At 44.3% G+C, this 20,466-nt stretch overlaps 1 protein-coding gene across 1 annotated transcript in view; it reads left to right on the top strand.

The window, feature by feature from the left end:
* LOC311128781 (neuropilin-2-like) overlaps positions 1-18,100 on the top strand; it is a gene marked incomplete at its 5' end in the record, with an annotated part of 39,522 nt that extends 21,422 nt beyond the window's left edge. The window contains 2 exons of the mRNA XM_084161023.1: positions 12,906-12,968; positions 15,121-18,100. Of these exons, the coding sequence (XP_084017149.1) occupies positions 12,906-12,968; positions 15,121-15,425 (368 nt within the window). The 3' untranslated portion in view covers positions 15,426-18,100. The remainder of the gene's footprint in view (positions 1-12,905; positions 12,969-15,120) is intronic.
* Between the last annotated feature and the right edge of the window lie 2,366 nt (positions 18,101-20,466).

The following is a 20,466-nucleotide window of genomic DNA, read 5'->3' as shown; positions in this document are numbered from 1 at the left end:
AATCAAAGCTATGATAACACCTGAAAGACCTCAAATCAAAGCTATGATAACACCTGAAAGACCTCAAATCAAAGCTATGATAACACCTGAAAGACCTCAAATTAAAGCCATGATCTATTATAACACCTGAAAGACCTCAAAGCAAAGCTATGAAAACATCTGAAAGACCTCAAAACAAAGCTATGATGTATGATAACACCTGAAAGACCTTAAATCAAAGCTATGATAACACCTGAAAGACCTAAAATTAAAGCTCTGATAACACCTGAAAGACCTCAAATCAAAGCTATGATAACACCTGAAAGACCTCAAATTAAAGCTATGATCTATTATAACACCTGAAAGACCTCAAATCAAAGCTATGAAAACATCTGAAAGACCTCAAAACAAAGCTATGATGTATGATAACACCTGAAAGACCTCAAATCAAAGCTATGATAACACCTGAAAGATCTCAAATTAAAGCTATGATAACACCTGAAAGACCTCAAATCAAAGCTATGATAACACCTGAAAGACCTCAAATTAAAGCTATGATCTATTATAACACCTGAAAGACCTCAAATCATAGCTATGATCTATGATATCACCTGAAAGACCTCAAATTAAAGCTATGATCTGTGATAAAACCTGTAAGACCTCAAATCAAAGCTATGATAAAAGCGGAAAGACCTCAAATCAAAGCTATGATCAATGATGACACCTGAAATACCTCAAAATCGAAGCAATGATAACATCTGAAAGACCTAAAATCAAGCTATGATCTATGATAACACCTGAAAGACCTCAAATCAAAGCTATGATCAATGATAACACCTGAAAGACCTCAAATCAAAGCGATGATCAATGATAACACCTGAAAGACCTCAAATCTAAGCTATGATCTATGATAAAAACTGAAAGACCTAAAATCAAGCTATGATCTATGATAACACCTGAAAGACCTCAAATCAAAGCTACGATCAATGATAACACCTGAAAGACCTCAAATCTAAGCTATGATCTATGATAATACCAGAAACACCTCAAATCAAAGCTATGATAACACCTGAAAGACCTCAAATCAAAGCTATGATCAATGATAACACCTGAAAGACCTCAAATCTAAGCTATGATCTATGATAATACCAGAAAGACCTCAAATCATAGCTCTGATAACACCTGAAAGACCTCAAATCAAAGCTATGAAAACACCTGAAAGACCTCAAATTAAAGCTATGATAACACCTGAAAGACCTCAAATCAAAGCTATGATCTATTATAACACCTGAAAGACCTCAAAACATAGCTATGATCTATGATATCACCTGAAAGACCTCAAATTAAAGAAATGATCTGTGATAAAACCTGTAAGACCTCAAATCAAAGCTATGATAAAAGCTAAAAGACCTCAAATCAAAGCTATGATCGGTGATAAAACCTGTAAGACCTCAAATCAAAGCTATGATAAAAGCTGAAAGACCTCAAATCAAAGCTATGATCAATGATGACACCTGAAAGACCTCAAATCGAAGCAATGATAACATCTGAAAGACCTAAAATCAAGCTATGATCTATGATAACACCTGAAAGACCTCAAATCAAAGCTATGATAACACCTGAAAGACCTCAAATTAAAGCTATAATAACACCTGAAAGACCTCAAATCAAAGCTATGATAACACCTGAAAGACCTCAAATCAAAGCTATGATAACACCTGAAAGACCTCAAATTAAAGCCATGATCTATTATAACACCTGAAAGACCTCAAAGCAAAGCTATGAAAACATCTGAAAGACCTCAAAACAAAGCTATGATGTATGATAACACCTGAAAGACCTCAAATCAAAGCTATGATAACACCTGAAAGACCTAAAATTAAAGCTATGATAACACCTGAAAGACCTCAAATCAAAGCTATGATAACACCTGAAAGACCTCAAATTAAAGCTATGATCTATTATAACACCCGAAAGACCTCAAAACATAGCTATGATCTATGATATCACCTGAAAGACCTCAAATTAAAGCTATGATCTGTGATAAAACCTGTAAGACCTCAAATCAAAGCTATGATAAAAGCTGAAAGACCTCAAATCAAAGCTATGATCAATGATGACACCTGAAAGACCTCAAATCGAAGCAATGATAACATCTGTAAGACCTAAAATCAAGCTATGATCTATGATAATACCTGAAAGACCTCAAATCGAAGCAATGATAACATCTGAAAGACCTAAAATCAAGCTATGATATATGATAACACCTGAAAGACCTCAAATCAAAGCTATGATAACACCTGAAAGACCTCAAATTAAAGCTATGATAACACCTGAAAGACCTCAAATCAAAGCTATGATAACACCTGAAAGACCTCAAATTAAAGCTATGATCTATTATAACACCTGAAAGACCTCAAATCAAAGCTATGAAAACATCTGAAAGACCTCAAAACAAAGCTATGATGTATGATAACACCTGAAAGACCTCAAATCAAAGCTATGATAACACCTGAAAGATCTCAAATTAAAGCTATGATAACACCTGAAAGACCTCAAATCAAAGCTATGATAACACCTGAAAGACCTCAAATTAAAGCTATGATCTATTATAACACCTGAAAGACCTCAAATCATAGCTATGATCTATGATATCACCTGAAAGACCTCAAATTAAAGCTATGATCTGTGATAAAACTTGTAAGACCTCAAATCAAAGCTATGATAAAAGCGGAAAGACCTCAAATCAAAGCTATGATCAATGATGACACCTGAAAGACCTCAAATCGAAGCAATGATAACATCTGAAAGACCTAAAATCAAGCTATGATCTATGATAACACCTGAAAGACCTCAAATCAAAGCTATGATCAATGATAACACCTGAAAGACCTCAAATCAAAGCGATGATCAATGATAACACCTGAAAGACCTCAAATCTAAGCTATGATCTATGATAACAACTGAAAGACCTAAAATCAAGCTATGATCTATGATAACACCTGAAAGACCTCAAATCAAAGCTATGATCAATGATAACACCTGAAAGACCTCAAATCAAAGCTACGATCAATGATAACACCTGAAAGACCTCAAATCTAAGCTATGATCTATGATAATACCAGAAACACCTCAAATCAAAGCTATGATAACACCTGAAAGACCTCAAATCAAAGCTATGATCAATGATAACACCTGAAAGACCTCAAATCAAAGCTACGATCAATGATAACACCTGAAAGACCTCAAATCTAAGCTATGATCTATGATAATACCAGAAACACCTCAAATCAAAGCTATGATAACACCTGAAAGACCTCAAATCAAAGCTATGATCAATGATAACACCTGAAAGACCTCAAATCTAAGCTATGATCTATGATAATACCAGAAAGACCTCAAATCATAGCTATGATAACACCTGAAAGACCTCAAATCAAAGCTATGATCTATGGTAAAACCTGAAAGACCTCAAATCAAAGCTATGATCTATGATAACACCTGGAATCCCTCAAATCAAAGCTATGATCTATGGTAAAACCTGAAAGACCTCAAATCAAAGCTATGATCTACGATAACACCTGGAATCACTCAAATCAAAGCTATGATCTATGATAACACCTGAAAGAGGTTGTTTGAACTGAGTAGCCAGATTTTCTTTGTTTGAATTCAGTATTGGTACATGTCAGTTTTTTTTTACACCAAGGTCATAATAAAATATATTGAAATGACCAAACAAGCATTTATTGCAGGCTATATCATGGATTCACTCTTTCTCAGGCTATGTCATAGTCCGAATCTGCCGTTAAAAAAAAACCCCTGCACGACGCTCCCCACAACGAACGATTGATCATCTCCAAAATTATAGCTGCATAAAACTGACTTTGCAATGCATTTTACCAATCAAAGATCCAACCCCAGCAATGCCATCAGCATGAGCCTCTGCTTGTCTATGTTCAGCATTATGTCTGTTTTGTTTTGTAAAAGACACAAAATAAATAAATCTATATAGTGCGGCCTGTTAAAAGACAGAAGGGTCTGCACTCTGCTGCATGCCTGTCCTGCCCTTCATCTCTACCTCCCAAGCCAACTCTCTGTGTCTCTGTCTACCACCAGGGGGAGCTCTTCCTGGTGCCAGGGAGCCCACAGTAGACACAGAGGTGTCAGTGCAGCCCATCCCCCCCTACTGGTATTATGTAATGGCTGGCGTTGGGGCCCTGTTACTCCTGGCTTCATTCACTCTGGTCACGGTTCTCTGCTGCCACCGCTACCGACTAGCGGCCAAGAAGAACAGCCAGCACTCAGTGTCCTACCAGAGTACCCACTTCCACAGCAGCCACTACGGCCCCGGGCCTAACCACAACCACTACCCCGGGCCTGGGGGCGTTATGTCAGCCCACTACCCCAACGGAGGCCCTCTGTCTGGGCTGGGGCTGGCAGGACCCTCCGCCCCTCCAATAGAGCCCATGCTGTCTGTCAGGCTGGAGAAGGAGGACGAGCATCGGAGCTCCCGGTGCTGACTATGTTTGACACAGAGACAGACAGACAGGGAGACAGACAGGGAGACAGGTTCAACAGACACACTGAGAGAGACAGTACTGTGACAGGGCAGGGCAGACTGAACCAGACACACACCTGCCCTCAGATATCTACAGACACCCTCAGATGATGTCGTGAAGGAACGATCTGGTCTGACTGTTTGGAATCTGCTGTCTCTGAAGAAAAGAAAAAAACATTACGAGCAAAAAAAAGGTGCAGAAACGGCTTCAGCAGGCTAATGATGCTACAGGCGTATGATGCTGCCTCTGTGAAGGAATGCAAAAAGGTGCAGAAAAGGTGCAGAAAAGGTGCAGAAAAGGTGCAGCTGTGGATGATATCGTTGGTTTCCCTTTAGCCTCTCTCCTAGCGGAGCTGCTGCTGTGTGGCTTTAAGACAGGACGTGGAAGGGTTCGCTGTGATAATGTGCTTCCTGTTTCATTGAGCTTGTTTACGTCCAGAACATCCAGCCAGAACCCTTAGCGGCAGCCCGACTCCTCCAAAGGGTTTCTGGGAAAGATGGGATTCGGAATATGAGTGTACGTCTCAATTGGCACCCTCATCCCTATATAGTGCACCATGGGCCCTGGTCAAAAGTAGTGTGCTATATAGGGAATATGGTGCCATTTGGGACGGGCCCTTAATCTTTCAGTGGGGAGTTAAACAGAGAGAGAGAGAGAGAGAGAGAGAGAGAGAGAGAGAGAGAGAGAGAGAGAGAGAGAGAGAGAGAGAGAGAGAGAGAGAGAGAGAGAGAGAGAGAGAGAGAGAGAGAGACAGAGAGAGAGAGAGAGAGAGAGAGAGAGAGAGAGAGAGAGAGACAGAGAGAGAGAGAGAGAGAGAGAGAGAGAGAGAGAGAGACGGAGAGAGAGAGAGAGAGACGGAGAGAGAGAGAGAGAGAGAGAGAGAGAGAGAGACAGAGAGAGAGAGAGAGAGAGGGAGAGAGAGAGAGAGAGAGAGAGAGAGAGAGAGAGAGAGAGAGACAGAGAGAGAGAGAGAGAGAGAGAGAGAGAGAGAGAGAGAGAGAGAGAGAGAGAGAGACAGAGAGAGAGAGAGAGTGAGAGAGAGTGAGAGAGAGAGAGAGATGCTGATGCTCCACCTAGCATGACAAACAGAGATCTGCTGCTCTTGAAGAAGGAATCAGGGGAGAGGGAGGTATGTCGGTATGACATATTTCTATTTTGTTTGACCTTCCTCCTGACTGTGGAGAGACTCTGGTCCATGTTTCAGTTTGCTTGGATGATGGACTTGCTTGTGTCTGATTATATATATTATTATAAACTAATGTTTTATTTCCTTTATGAAGGACTGAAGCAATCGAGACAATCCTGTACTAACTGCATTGGCACACCTATCAATGGAGACAATATTTGTTTTCTTACTATATGCAACAGTCTTCTGAAACTGCCTTAGACAGCCTATACCCTCTGAGATGGACTATACCCTCTGAGACAGTCAGACACCCTCCATCCCTCCATTCTCATGACATACCTTAACGCTGGAGTGTACAGGGCTCGTCAGAGTGACAAATGTACCTCTTTTACTAATCACATCACATCGTCCTCGCTCTACTCTTTTACATGACTGTTTTACATTTGTTCATTCGTTTTTTTAATCAATTGTTGTGTTGTTCTCGGCGGGCAAAGCTGGTCAAATTGTGTCCTCTTTACCAGCTTTGCCCGCTGTGTTGATATTTTACATGTTGATGAGAGGGTGTGTTTTAATAGGACTTGAGATAAAGTATAAGCATGTTGTTGGAACTGGGTTGTTGTTCTGTAGTTGAGTTATTGAACGTACCTCAACCGTGTTGTTGAGTTATTGAACATACCTCTAGTCCCTGAGATTTCTCAACAGAGTGTAATGGAGCTGTATGATAGAGCCGTGATAGTGTTATAGGAGACAGAAGTACCACAGAGCTGTGATAGGGTTATAGGAGACAGAAGTACTACAGAGCCGTGATAGTGTTATAGGAGACAGAAGTACTACGGGGCTGTGATAGTGTTATAGGAGACAGAAGTACCACAGAGCCGTGATAGTGTTATAGGAGACAGAAGTACTACAGAGCTGTGATAGTGTTATAGGAGACAGAAGTACTACAGAGCTGTGATAGTGTTAAAGGAGACAGAAGTACCACAGAGCCGTGATAGTGTTATAGGAGACAGAAGTACTACAGAGCCGTGATAGTGTTATAGGAGACAGAAGTACCACAGAGCCGTGATAGTGTTATAGGAGACAGAAGTACTACATCATTCATAGACACACTGAATGTGCTGGAGTTGTTTCTTGTCCTAAGAATCCATTTCAAGTCTCGAGGACAACAGTTGGTCCATTTTAGAGACATGGAATGTTGAAGTTAATTTGTTATCCCTATCAAAATGTCACTTCTGATTTTTAGCTTAACGTCTTGCGTTCTAGTGTTACACTGTTTTTTAATGTTACATTGCATTGCTGGGATCAAGGCAGCTGTATGACCATATATAGTCATGTTACTCATTCTGTGGGTTACCTGCCAGGTGGTTTGGTGCAACTGGCTTTACCTCCAATCCCTCTGTGAAAGGCCATTTTCCTTATTGAAACCTAAAGCTAATAAATCAAATAGAGTATAGAGATCCATTGGTAATAAATCAAATAGAGCATAGAGACCTTAAACTAGGGCTTAATTCAATCCGTATCGCGGAAGTTCAGCGTTGCGGCGTGATTTAAATTTAAAGGTAATGTTTCCTTGTTAGCGGAGACTGCATTCATGGTAAGCACTGCATACTGTATGTCAGCTCAAACTGAAATGATCATTACATTTCTATTGCACTGTCGCTAATCTGAGATACCTGCCATCTCATTAGATCTAACTCCTTCCCACTGTCAAAGGACATTCTCCTACTAAATTACAGATCCTATTGTCTTTCTTTTTAAACCTACCAAATGAGAGAGTGAGTAAATCCTAATGTGTTGATTTAGAAACCTCTAGTAAATCCTAATGTCTTAGTCTAGAAACCTCTAGTAAATCCTAATATGTTGGTCTAGAAACTTCTAGTAAATCCTAATGTTTTGGTATACAAACCTCTAGTCAATCCTAATGTCTTGGTCTAGAAACGTCTAGTAAATCCTAATGTCTTGGTCTAGAAACTTCTAGTAAATCCTAGGGAGAGAGACCATCTGACCCAGCCCAGCAGGCCCAGTGTAATGGACGGAGCACTCTCGAACTGTAGACTAATTGGACAATGATTGGCATGGTATTCACAGAACACTAGCTAGATGGACATCTTGGATTTCATACTAATGGTTCATTGCTTTTTACTCTATAACACAACCATGTTGTTGGGTCCCATCTCATACTCTATAACCCAACCATGTTGTTGGGTCCCATCTCATGTTCCACTCTATAACACAACCATGTTGTTGGGTCCCATCTCATGTTCCACTCTATAACCCAACCATGTTGTTGGGTCCCATCTCATACTCTATAACACAACCATGTTGTTGGGTCCCATCTCATGTTCCACTCTATAACCCAACCATGTTGTTGGGTCCCATCTCATGTTCCACTCTATAACCCAACCATGTTGTTGGGTCCCATCTCATGTTCCACTCTATAACACAACCATGTTGTTGGGTCCCATCTCATATTCCACTCTATAACCCAACCATGTTGTTGGGTCCCATCTCATGTTCCACTCTATAACCCAACCATGTTGTTGGGTCCCATCTCATGTTCCACTCTATAACACAACCATGTTGTTGGGTCCCATCTCATGTTCCACTCTATAACCCAACCATGTTGTTGGGTCCCATCTCATGTTCCACTCTATAACACAACCATGTTGTTGGGTCCCATCTCATGTTCCACTCTATAACACAACCATGTTGTTGGGTCCCATCTCATGTTCCACTCTATAACCCAACCATGTTGTTGGGTCCCATCTCATGTTCCACTCTATAACCCAACCATGTTGTTGGGTCCCATCTCATGTTCCACTCTATAACACAACCATGTTGTTGGGTCCCATCTCATGTTCCACTCTATAACACAACCATGTTGTTGGGTCCCATCTCATGTTCCACTCTATAACCCAACCATGTTGTTGGGTCCCATCTCATGTTCCACTCTATAACACAACCATGTTGTTGGGTCCCATCTCATGTTCCACTCTATAACACAACCATGTTGTTGGGTCCCATCTCATGTTCCACTCTATAACCCAACCATGTTGTTGGGTCCCATCTCATGTTCCACTCTATAACACAACCATGTTGTTGGGTCCCATCTCATGTTCCACTCTATAACACAACCATGTTGTTGGGTCCCATCTTATGTTCCACTCTATAACACAACCATGTTGTTGGGTCCCATCTCATGTTCCACTCTATAACACAACCATGTTGTTGGGTCCCATCTCATGTTCCACTCTATAACCCAACCATGTTGTTGGGTCCCATCTCATGTTCCACTCTATAACACAACCATGTTGTTGGGTCCCATCTCATGTTCCACTCTATAACACAACCATGTTGTTGGGTCCCATCTTATGTTCCACTCTATAACACAACCATGTTGTTGGGTCCCATCTCATGTTCCACTCTATAACCCAACCATGTTGTTGGGTCCCATCTCATGTTCCACTCTATAACACAACCATGTTGTTGGGTCCCATCTTATGTTCCACTCTATAACACAACCATGTTGTTGGGTCCCATCTCATGTTCCACTCTATAACCCAACCATGTTGTTGGGTCCCATCTCATGTTCCACTCTATAACACAACCGTGTTGTTGGGTCCCATCTCATGTTCCACTCTATAACCCAACCATGTTGTTGGGTCCCATCTCATGTTCCACTCTATAACACAACCGTGTTCTTGGGTCTCATCTCATGTGAAATACAGTGCATACATTTTGCCCATTGTAATTATGTTGTACAGCTGTTTGATTTGTCCCAGCCAGCTCTCCATTGCAGCATACTCCTGTGATCTATATATCCACACAGCTCAAAGCTTGCTGCCCTCGCAGTTTTAATCAATTACTTTATTTAATTTATCTACATGTGTTTTATTTATGAACTGCCACTGAAGCAGTTTTTTTATTTATTTTTCGCTAACTTTGGATATTTGAAGAGAAAGAAATTGGCATGTTGTCACAGTGCTATTAAATCAGCCATGGCTGCCTGCTTCCCTTCCTTCTCTGACATTTGTTTAAAGTATTTTAATATTTCTAATTAGTTAATGGACCTGATCATATTTATTAAGTCTGCACTTCTTTCGGAGTTGCTTTGGTTGCCTCCCAAATGGCACCCAGTAACCGATATAGTGCACTTTTATATTAAAAAACAACAACATTTTAGTCATTTATCAGACGCTCTTATCCAGAGCGACTTACAGTTAGTGAGTGCGTACATTTTTCATTCTGCCCCCCCGTGGGAATCGAACCTACAACCCTGGTGTTGCAAGTGCCATGCTCTACCAACTGAGCTACAGGAGGCCTACACTATCAGGCCCTGATCAAAATATCATTTGGGATGCCACTCCTCAAAGTAATATCATTTGGGATGCCCCTCCTCAAAGTAATATTAATGAGCTAAAGCACTCAGAGGGGTCCTTGGGCCCACGGGAACAGACCATATGGTGCCAAGCAGCCGCCTATGTCTCTGCCTGAGTATAACTATCTCATTCTTCTACCACTAAGTAGGGAAGTAGACAGGGGGAGTTTTAGGGTGATGTAACGACCCATACCAGAATGGTGTTGAAGGGTAGAGCGAGGTACAGTGCTGTAACGACCCATACCAGAATGGTGTTGACGGGTTTAGCGAGGTACAGTGCTGTAACGACCCATAGCAGACTGGTGTTGAAGGGTATAGCGAGGTACAGTGCTGTAACGACCCATAGCAGACTGGTGTTGAAGGGTATAGCGAGGTACAGTGCTGTAACGACCCATAGCAGACTGGTGTTGAAGGGTAGAGCGAGGTACAGTGCTGTAACGACCCATACCAGAATGGTGTTGACGGGTTTAGCGAGGTACAGTGCTGTAACGACCCATAGCAGACTGGTGTTGACGGGTTTAGCGAGGTACAGTGCTGTAACGACCCATAGCAGACTGGTGTTGAAGGGTATAGCGAGGTACAGTGCTGTAACGACCCATACCAGACTGGTGTTGAAGGGTATAGCGAGGTACAGTGCTGTAACGACCCATACCAGACTGGTGTTGAAGGGTTTAGCGAGGTACAGTGCTGTAACGACCCATAGCAGACTGGTGTTGAAGGGTAGAGCGAGGTACAGTGCTGAAACGACCCATAGCAGACTGGTGTTGAAGGGTTTAGCGAGGTACAGTGCTGTAACGACCCATAGCAGACTGGTGTTGAAGGGTTTAGCGAGGTACAGTGCTGTAACGACCCATAGCAGACTGGTGTTGAAGGGTATAGCAAGGTACAGTGCTGTAACGACCCATAGCAGACTGGTGTTGAAGGGTAGAGCGAGGTACAGTGCTGTAAGGACCCATAGCAGACTGGTGTTGAAGGGTAGAGCGAGGTACAGTGCTGTAACGACCCATAGCAGACTGGTGTTGAAGGGTATAGCGAGGTACAGTGCTGTAACGACCCATAGCAGACTGGTGTTGAAGGGTTTAGCGAGGTACAGTGCTGTAACGACCCATAGCAGACTGGTGTTGAAGGGTAGAGCGAGGTACAGTGCTGTAACGACCCATAGCAGACTGGTGTTGAAGGGTATAGCGAGGTACAGTGCTGTAACGACCCATAGCAGACTGGTGTTGAAGGGTTTAGCGAGGTACAGTGCTGTAACGACCCATAGCAGACTGGTGTTGAAGGGTTTAGCGAGGTACAGTGCTGTAACGACCCATACCAGACTGGTGTTGAAGGGTAGAGCGAGGTACAGTGCTGTAACGACCCATACCAGACTGGTGTTGAAGGGTTTAGCGAGGTACAGTGCTGTAACGACCCATACCAGACTGGTGTTGAAGGGTATAGCGAGGTACAGTGCTGAAACGACCCATACCAGACTGGTGTTGAAGGGTTTAGCGAGGTACAGTGCTGTAACGACCCATACCAGACTGGTGTTGAAGGGTTTAGCGAGGTACAGTGCTGGAACGACCCATACCAGACTGGTGTTGAAGGGTAGAGCGAGGTACAGTGCTGTAACGACCCATACCAGACTGGTGTTGAAGGGTTTAGCGAGGTACAGTGCTGGAACGACCCATACCAGACTGGTGTTGAAGGGTAGAGCGAGGTACAGTGCTGTAACGACCCATACCAGACTGGTGTTGAAGGGTATAGCGAGGTACAGTGCTGTAACGACCCATAGCAGACTGGTGTTGAAGGGTATAGCGAGGTACAGTGCTGTAACGACCCATAGCAGACTGGTGTTGAAGGGTATAGCGAGGTACAGTGCTGTAACGACCCATAGCAGACTGGTGTTGAAGGTAGAGCGAGGTACAGTGCTGTAACGACCCATAGCAGACTGTTGTTGAAGGGTATAGCGAGGTACAGTGCTGTAACGACCCATAGCAGACTGGTGTTGAAGGTAGAGCGAGGTACAGTGCTGTAACGACCCATAGCAGACTGGTGTTGAAGGTAGAGCGAGGTACAGTGCTGTAACGACCCATAGCAGACTGTTGTTGAAGGGTTTAGCGAGGTACAGTGCTGTAACGACCCATAGCAGACTGGTGTTGAAGGTAGAGCGAGGTACAGTGCTGTAACGACCCATAGCAGACTGTTGTTGAAGGGTAGACTGAGGTACAGTGCTGTAAGGACCGATGTGCTCCTCTGTCCATTTATCTCTTCTGTTTTTGTTTTGTTCTCACTGTTCTTATCTACTGTTTGAAACAATGAATCATAGATTTTAAAAAATGTAAACGATGTGAAAGATTCAAAACCAAACCGGTAACGGATGTTTGGTGAAACTACTATCTTGATATCATAGGACTCTTTTCTCTGTCAGGGTATGTCTTTTCTTGACTTCAGGCTGACGACTGAGCCTGAGGAGTTTGTCTCTTAACTGTGTGCACCGTGCTAAGTCCTCTTTGTGAATGTAGGGCTTCGACTTTAACTGTTAACTACATTACCCATGCTGCACCACAGCCTGTTTCAAATATTTAAGGAATATTTTAGCCTGTTGAATTTCATGGTCTTGGAAATATTATATTGTGCTATTGGAATGTGCTAATAAAGTGATATTTTTCTACAAAATGTTTGTGTTTCTCTTAAAAAATGTGATCTTTTTCTCGTTTAGTTAGTGAGCAAATATTCAAAGGTTTCAGGATGATTATCACATACTGTAATGGAAGCTGTGGGTTCAAAGATTGTATCTATGTTGAATTTTTCACCACCACATTGTAATGTCTAGTTCTCTCTCATAGAAACGTCATAAACTGGGTTATTGTATGTTTTACAGACTGGAGACCTGTTGACTCTGGAAACAAACCACTTTTCAACGGCAGAGAACATATGAATGGAGGTAAGACACTCCTTTCTTTGTTTTTGCTTGAGTTCTTTCTTCTTTAGGGATAGAGTTAAAGGAGTCTGGAAAGATGAGAGGACTCTCTCTCTCTCTCTCTCTCTCTCTCTCTGCTCTCTCTCTGTCTCTCTGGAAAGATGAGAGGACTGCCTCCCTCCCCCTCTCTCTCTGGAAAGATTAGAGCTCTCTCTCTCTCTCTCTCTCTCTCTCTCTCTCTCTCTCTCTCTCTCTCTCTCTCTCTCTCTCTCTCTCTCTCTCTCTCTCTCTCTCTCTCTCTCTCTCTCTCTCTCTCTCTCTCTTCTCTCTCTTCTCTCTCTCTCTCTCTACTCCCCTCTCTCCATCAGTACGGAACAGACTCGGTTGACACTTTGTGTGTGTAAATGTGTGTCTGTCTGTCTATATAAACCACACGCTGGAGTTAATTGCAAATAGGTTTTGTTCATGTGTCTCCATTCATTACTTGTATTAGCAGCAGCCACCCAACTAAGAGACAACGCACTGTCATCAACCAAACTAACATACTTCCTGCGTCCCAAATGGCACCCTATTCCATACATAGTACACTACTTTTGACCAGACCTCTATGTGCCCAGGTCAAAAGTGGTACACTATGTGCAGAATAGGGTGCCATTTGGGACGTAGACACTGTTATTTACATTTACATTTACGTCATTTAGCAGACGCTCTTATCCAGAGCCACTTACAAATTGGATCCAACCAAAGTAAACCAAAGACAACACACTGTAATCAACCAGCCATGCTAACAACTATATAACATGACCCTATTCCTGACAGAACCATGACCCTATTCCTGACAGAACTAACTAGCAAGTTATGGCAGCTCGTCATTTCAAATAAGAGTCTGTTCCTCACTGACATCAGTGGATAATTCAGTGGAAAAAAGTACATTATACTGACCTGTCCAGTATATAACTACATTATACTGACCTGTCCAGTATATAACTACATTATACTGACCTGTCCAGTATATAACTACATTATACTGACCTGTCCAGTACATAACTACATTATACTGACCTGTCCAGTATATAACTACATTACACTGACCTGTCCAGTATATAACTACATTACACTGACCTGTACAGTATATAACTACATTATACTGACCTGTCCAGTATATAACTACATTATACTGACCTGTCCAGTATATAACTACATTATACTGACCTGTCCAGTATATCACTACATTATACTGACCTGTCCAGTATATAACTACATTATACTGACCTGTCCAGTATATAACTACATTATACTGACCTGTCCAGTATATAACTACATTACACTGACCTGTCCAGTATATAACTACATTATACTGACCTGTCCAGTATATAACTACATTATACTGACCTGTCCAGTATATAACTACATTATACTGACCTGTCCAGTATATAACTACATTATACTGACCTGTCCAGTATATAACTACATTATACTGACCTGTCCAGTATATAACTACATTATACTGACCTGTCCAGTATATAACTACATTATACTGACCTGTCCAGTATATAACTACATTATACTGACCTGTCCAGTATATAACTACATTATACTGACCTGTCCAGTATATAACTACATTATACTGACCTGTCCAGTATATAGCTACATTATACTGACCTGTCCAGTATATAACTACATTATACTGACCTATCCAGTACATAACTACATTATACTGACCTGTCCAGTACATAACTACATTATACTGACCTGTCCAGTATATAACTACATTATACTGACCTGTCCAGTACATAACTACATTATACTGACCTGTCCAGTATATAACTACATTACACTGACCTGTACAGTATATAACTACATTATACTGACCTGTCCAGTATATAACTACATTATACTGAACTGTCCAGTATATAACTACATTATACTGACCTGTCCAGTATATAACTACATTATACTGACCTGTCCAGTATATAACTACATTACACTGACCTGTCCAGTATATAACTACATTATACTGACCTGTCCAGTATATAACTACATTACACTGACCTGTACAGTATATAGGTAACAGTATACATTTGACCTTCCATGTCCCATATATGAACTGACCTAATGTCAAAAAGGTATCTGACTTTATCTGATTGGTTGTTCCTCTTCTGTGTCTCCTCTTCAGGTTTCCCGTTCCCAGAGTGGAGTACCCCTGGCCCATCCATGGACCCGCCCGTGACGCATGTCCTTGAGAAGGACAACTCGTGGCTGTACACCCTGGACCCCATCCTGGTCACCATCATCGTCATGTCCTCCCTGGGGGTACTGCTGGGGGCGGTGTGTGGCGGCCTGCTGCTCTACTGCACCTGCTACTACAGCGGCCTGCCGTCACGGAGCTCCACCACGCTGGAGAACTATAACTTCGAGCTGTACGACGGGATCAAACACAAGGTCAAGATCAACCAGCAGCGCTGCTGCTCCGAGGCCTAGGGCTGCTTACAGGCGCCGGTAAGTCTTGTGCTTCAAGCCCTAAGGACTTGTGCTTAACTTACAGCTTGACGAACAGAGAGACAGTCATACAGCGACCCCCGCTAGACCCTTTTCCCCCCTCGGGGGTCTCTTCTCTGCCTGCAGGAGAGGCCCTGATCAATCAAAGCTCGTGAATGAACCACACTTACCTGCCATGATGCCCCACGTACCGGCCACTGGACCGCAGCAGTCTGGGCCTGGACCAGAACCTCTACTGTCAGTCTGGGCTTGGACCCTAAACCCCTACTGCAGCGGACTGGGACTGGACCCAAACCCGTCTGGGACCGGACCTCTCAGAGCTGTTGTGTTGCCAGTGGACCATTCAGTGGGTGCTGAACAATATCAAAACATATCAATCTAATGCCCCAAATAAAAGATGAAGAGTAAATGAATCTAGATTTGTAAAGAGAAAGAAGAAGATACATTTTGTTTTTGGTTATGATGGATGTTAGAATATGAGTGGAATTATTGCCAGGAAGGTTTTTAGAATGTTGATTCTAGCTTGTCAGACAGCTCTCCGCCTGCCTGCATTGTGTGAAAACAGTGGCGTAGAGTATCGTGGACAGTTTTAGTTCAGTTTAAGAACCTCTGTCTTTGTTATGATCAGCTTTAGTTTTATCACCCTGTAGACATTCTCTTCTCATTTGTAGACTTAAGTGTGTCGATAGTCTCACCTTTCGCCTTTCGCCTCAGTTCAGTTCACTTTAGTTCAGTTCATTTTAGTTCAGTTCAGTTCGTCTGTTACAGCATTTGATGTTTCTGTTATTACAGATTGTTACCAGCCTTTAACACATCAAGAAGAGGCAGAATGAAAACAAAACTTTATCTAACATGACATGAGACATATTGGTCGTTAAGTTGCGTAAAGTTAGAAGAATTAGGATTGTCTTTTGGTATTTTTGCTTTTTGACTGTATGATGATCTATAACACATGGTGTGACGCTGTGTGAAACATTATGATTGTTTTTATTGCAACCTATGGATTGCAGCGAGAGGGAGACAGAGCTATAGTTCACAGGGATCAGGAGTGTGAGAAGAGAAAGAAGTCTCTCCTACTGAGAGAGAGAAGGAAAAAAAAAGAGAGAGAGAGAGAGAGAGAGAGAGAGAGAGAGAGAGAGAGAGAGAGAGAGAGAGAGAGAGAGAATCCTCTCATCTTTCCAGACTCATTTAACTCCATCCCTAAAGAAGACAGAACTCAAACAAAACAAAGAAAGGACTATAGGAACTGGATAAAAAGCCACTTTCTTGGACACACAATTGAGCCTTAAGCTAACTGTTATTGGAGGAGAGCCATGCATGGAGAAGCTAGCGTCAGATCGATCCATCCTGCAGTAGAGAGACAGAGAGCCATGCATGGAGAAGCTAGCGTCAGATCGATCCATCCTGCAGTAGAGAGACAGAGAGCCATGCATGGAGAAGCTAGCGTCAGATCGATCCATCCTGCAGTAGAGAGACAGAGAGCCATGCATGGAGAAGCTAGCGTCAGATCGATCCATCCTGCAGTAGAGAGACAGAGAGCCATGCATGGAGAAGCTAGCGTCAGATCGATCCATCCTGCAGTAGAGAGACAGAGAGCCATGCATGGAGAAGCTAGCGTCAGATCGATCCATCCTGCAGTAGAGAGACAGAGAGCCATGCATGGAGAAGCTAGCGACAGATCGATCCATCCATCCTGCAGTAGAGAGACAGAGAGCCATGCATGGAGAAGCTAGCGTCAGATCGATCCATCCATCCTGCAGTAGAGAGACAGAGAGCCATGCATGGAGAAGCTAGCGTCAGATCGATCCATCCTGCAGTAGAGAGACAGAGAGCCATGCATGGAGAAGCTAGCGTCAGATCAATCCATCCTGCAGTAGAGAGACAGAGAGCCATGCATGGAGAAGCTAGCGTCAGATCGATCCATCCTGCAGTAGAGAGACAGAGAGCCATGCATGGAGAAGCTAGCGTCAGATCGATCCATCCTGCAGTAGAGAGACAGAGAGCCATGCATGGAGAAGCTAGCGTCAGATCGATCCATCCTGCAGTAGAGAGACAGAGAGCCATGCATGGAGAAGCTAGCGACAGATCGATCCATCCTGCAGTAGAGAGACAGAGAGCCATGCATGGAGAAGCTAGCGTCAGATCGATCCATCCTGCAGTAGAGAGACAGAGAGCCATGCATGGAGAAGCTAGCGTCAGATCGATCCATCCTGCAGTAGATCCATCCAACAGAGAACAACCACTGGGGCCTTGGGGGAACCAACCTTATGCTAGTTTCTACATTCTGCTTTTTTTTTTATATTCACTCCACTTTTTCTGTTCTCTTCTTTTAATGTTACATGAAAATTAGGGTTAACCATAAACAGAGACATGGTTTTGTGTCAGGGTTGAGTAAAAAAAAAAAAAAACTGAAATCTGGGTTGAGTTTTAGAATCGTTTTTTGGCCTCAAGCAAAGAGAACAGAAAGAGAGAGGACTGTATGTCTCTCCTCCTCCATAGCTCAGCCCTGTCTGGAGGCCAGCCACTCTACCCCCTCTGTTCCCCCTGCAAACCAGCCCAGGAAGACTGCACCTCAGTGGGCCAAGCGGAGGGAGGGAGGCAGGGAGGGAGGGAGGCTGATTAGGAAGTGCTGAAAGGAGTGAGGGATGAGGAGAACTCAGCTTCCAGGGAGGAGTGTGAAGGGATGGAGGGATGGAGGACGGGAGGGGGAGGAGGGTGAAGGGATGGAGGGATGGAGGACGGGAGGGGGAGGAGGGTGAAGGGATGGAGGGATGGAGGACGGGAGGGGGAGGAGGGTGAAGGGATGGAGGGATGGAGGACGGGAGGGGGAGGAGGGTGAAGGGATGGAGGGATGGAGGACGGGAGGGGAGGGGCGGGGCAGAGGAGGGCGGAAGGCTAGAGGTGGTAGGGGCAGAGGAGGGCGGATGGCTAGAGGTGATGGGGGAAGAGGAGGGCGGAAGGCTAGAGGTGGTAGGGGCAGAGGAGGGCGGAAGGCTAGAGGTGGTAGGGGCAGAGGAGGGCGGAAGGCTAGAGGTGATGGGGGAAGAGGAGGGCGGAAGGCTAGAGGTGGTAGGGGCAGAGGAGGGCGGAAGGCTAGAGGTGGTGGGGGAAGAGGAGGGCGGAAGGCTAGAGGTGGTAGGGGCAGAGGAGGGCGGATGGCTAGAGGTGGTAGGGGCAGAGGAGGGCGGAAGGCTAGAGGTGGTAGGGGCAGAGGAGGGCGGAAGGCTAGAGGTGGTAGGGGCAGAGGAGGGCGGAAGGCTAGAGGTGGTGGGGGCAGAGGAGGGCGGAAGGCTAGAGGTGGTAGGGGCAGAGGAGGGCGGAAGGCTAGAGGTGGTAGGGGCAGAGGAGGGCGGAAGGCTAGAGGTGGTGGGGGCAGAGGAGGGCGGAAGGCTAGAGGTGGTAGGGGCAGAGGAGGGCGGAAGGCTAGAGGTGGTGGGGGCAGAGGAGGGCGGAAGGCTAGAGGTGGTAGGGGCAGAGGAGGGCGGAAGGCTAGAGGTGGTGGGGGCAGAGGAGGGCGGAAGGCTAGAGGTGGTGGGGGCAGAGGAGGGCGGATGGCTAGAGGTGGTAGGGGCAGAGGAGGGCGGAAGGCTAGAGGTGGTAGGGGCAGAGGAGGGCGGATGGCTAGAAGTGATGGTGCATCCAGCTCCCTTTTTCATTGGACTCTGTTGACTCTTTTCCAAGTGCCTTGGAGCTCTCTTTCTAGGCCTGATTTGACTTTTCTAGGGAGCTGAGACATAGTGTGCATCCCAAATGCCACCCTATTCCCTATTTAGTGCACTACTTTTGACCAGGGCACATAGGGCTCTAGTCAAAGTACACCGGTGGTCAAAAGTAGTACCCTAACGGCTCTGGTGAATGGCAGTGCATTATACAGGTAACAGATTACTCAACTGTTGTTTGTGGACTTTGTACAGATATGTTGTTTTTAATTGTTATTATTATTTAATAAAGGATGAATAACATGGTTTTAGTGTTTGTGTTTTTATCCTGGTGATCTTGGACAGGTGTAGCTCTACTCTGACACTCCTTTCATGTTCATTCCCGTTCCCTCCTGGGTGTGTGTGTGTGTGTGTGTATGTATGTGTGTGTCTGTGTGTGTGTTTATGTGTGTGTCCAATAGAGGCCACACACACACACACACACACACACACACACACACACACACACACAGACACATCCACATACACGTACACATACACACATACACATTCACACACGCACTGTTGTATACACACATCATGCCAACCACACTCTCTCCCCTGGGGGCCTCTATGAAACAGTACCTTAGTTTAGGAGGAAGAGGAGGGGGGCCTCTATTAGCCAGTACCTTAGTTTAGGAGGAAGAGGAGGGGGGCCTCTATTAGTCTGTACATTAGTTTAGGAGGAAGAGGAGGGGGGCCTCTATTAGTCTGTACATTAGTTTAGGAGGAAGAGGAGGGGGGCCTCTATTAGTCTGTACATTAGTTTAGGAGGAAGAGGAGGGGGGCCTCTATTAACCTGTACCTTAGTTTAGGAGGAAGAGGAGGGGGGCCTCTATTAACCTGTACATTAGTTTAGGAGTCAGTACCATAATTTAGGAAGAGGAGGAGGAGAAGGAGGAGGTGGAGGAGGAGAAGGGGTCCTCTGTTAGCCATTACCTTAGATTAGGAATGGGAATGGGAGGATGTGCCCTAGCCAGTATCTTAGTTTAGGAGGAGGAGGAGGAGGAGGAGGGGGGCCTTTATTAACCAGCTCCTTAGTTTAGGAAAGGGGAGAGGAGGGGGGCCTCATTACATCTAAAGCTTCAAAGTGCCCTGCTGTCGGCCCCGTTATATGCCCCCCTCACGCCCACCAACTCCCCCTGTTCGCCCCTCCGACAACACCCAGACTCAGTGTGTCTCCAGCCAACCCAATGCTGCTCAGCTCAGCCATTTGTTTCCCTCTCTCTCTCTGCCCTCCTTTCTCTCTCTCTCCAGCTCACAGGATCTGTTTTAACCATTCAGCCAGAACAGCTAACAGATGGGAACCCTCCTCCTGTTCTGAC

Source organism: Coregonus lavaretus (assembly GCF_964263955.1).
Source record: "Coregonus lavaretus genome assembly, chromosome: 5".
Classification (NCBI taxonomy): Eukaryota; Metazoa; Chordata; class Actinopteri; order Salmoniformes; family Salmonidae; genus Coregonus; species Coregonus lavaretus.
Note: the sequence above shows the minus strand (reverse complement) of the source record. Positions and strands in the feature narration are given on the sequence as shown.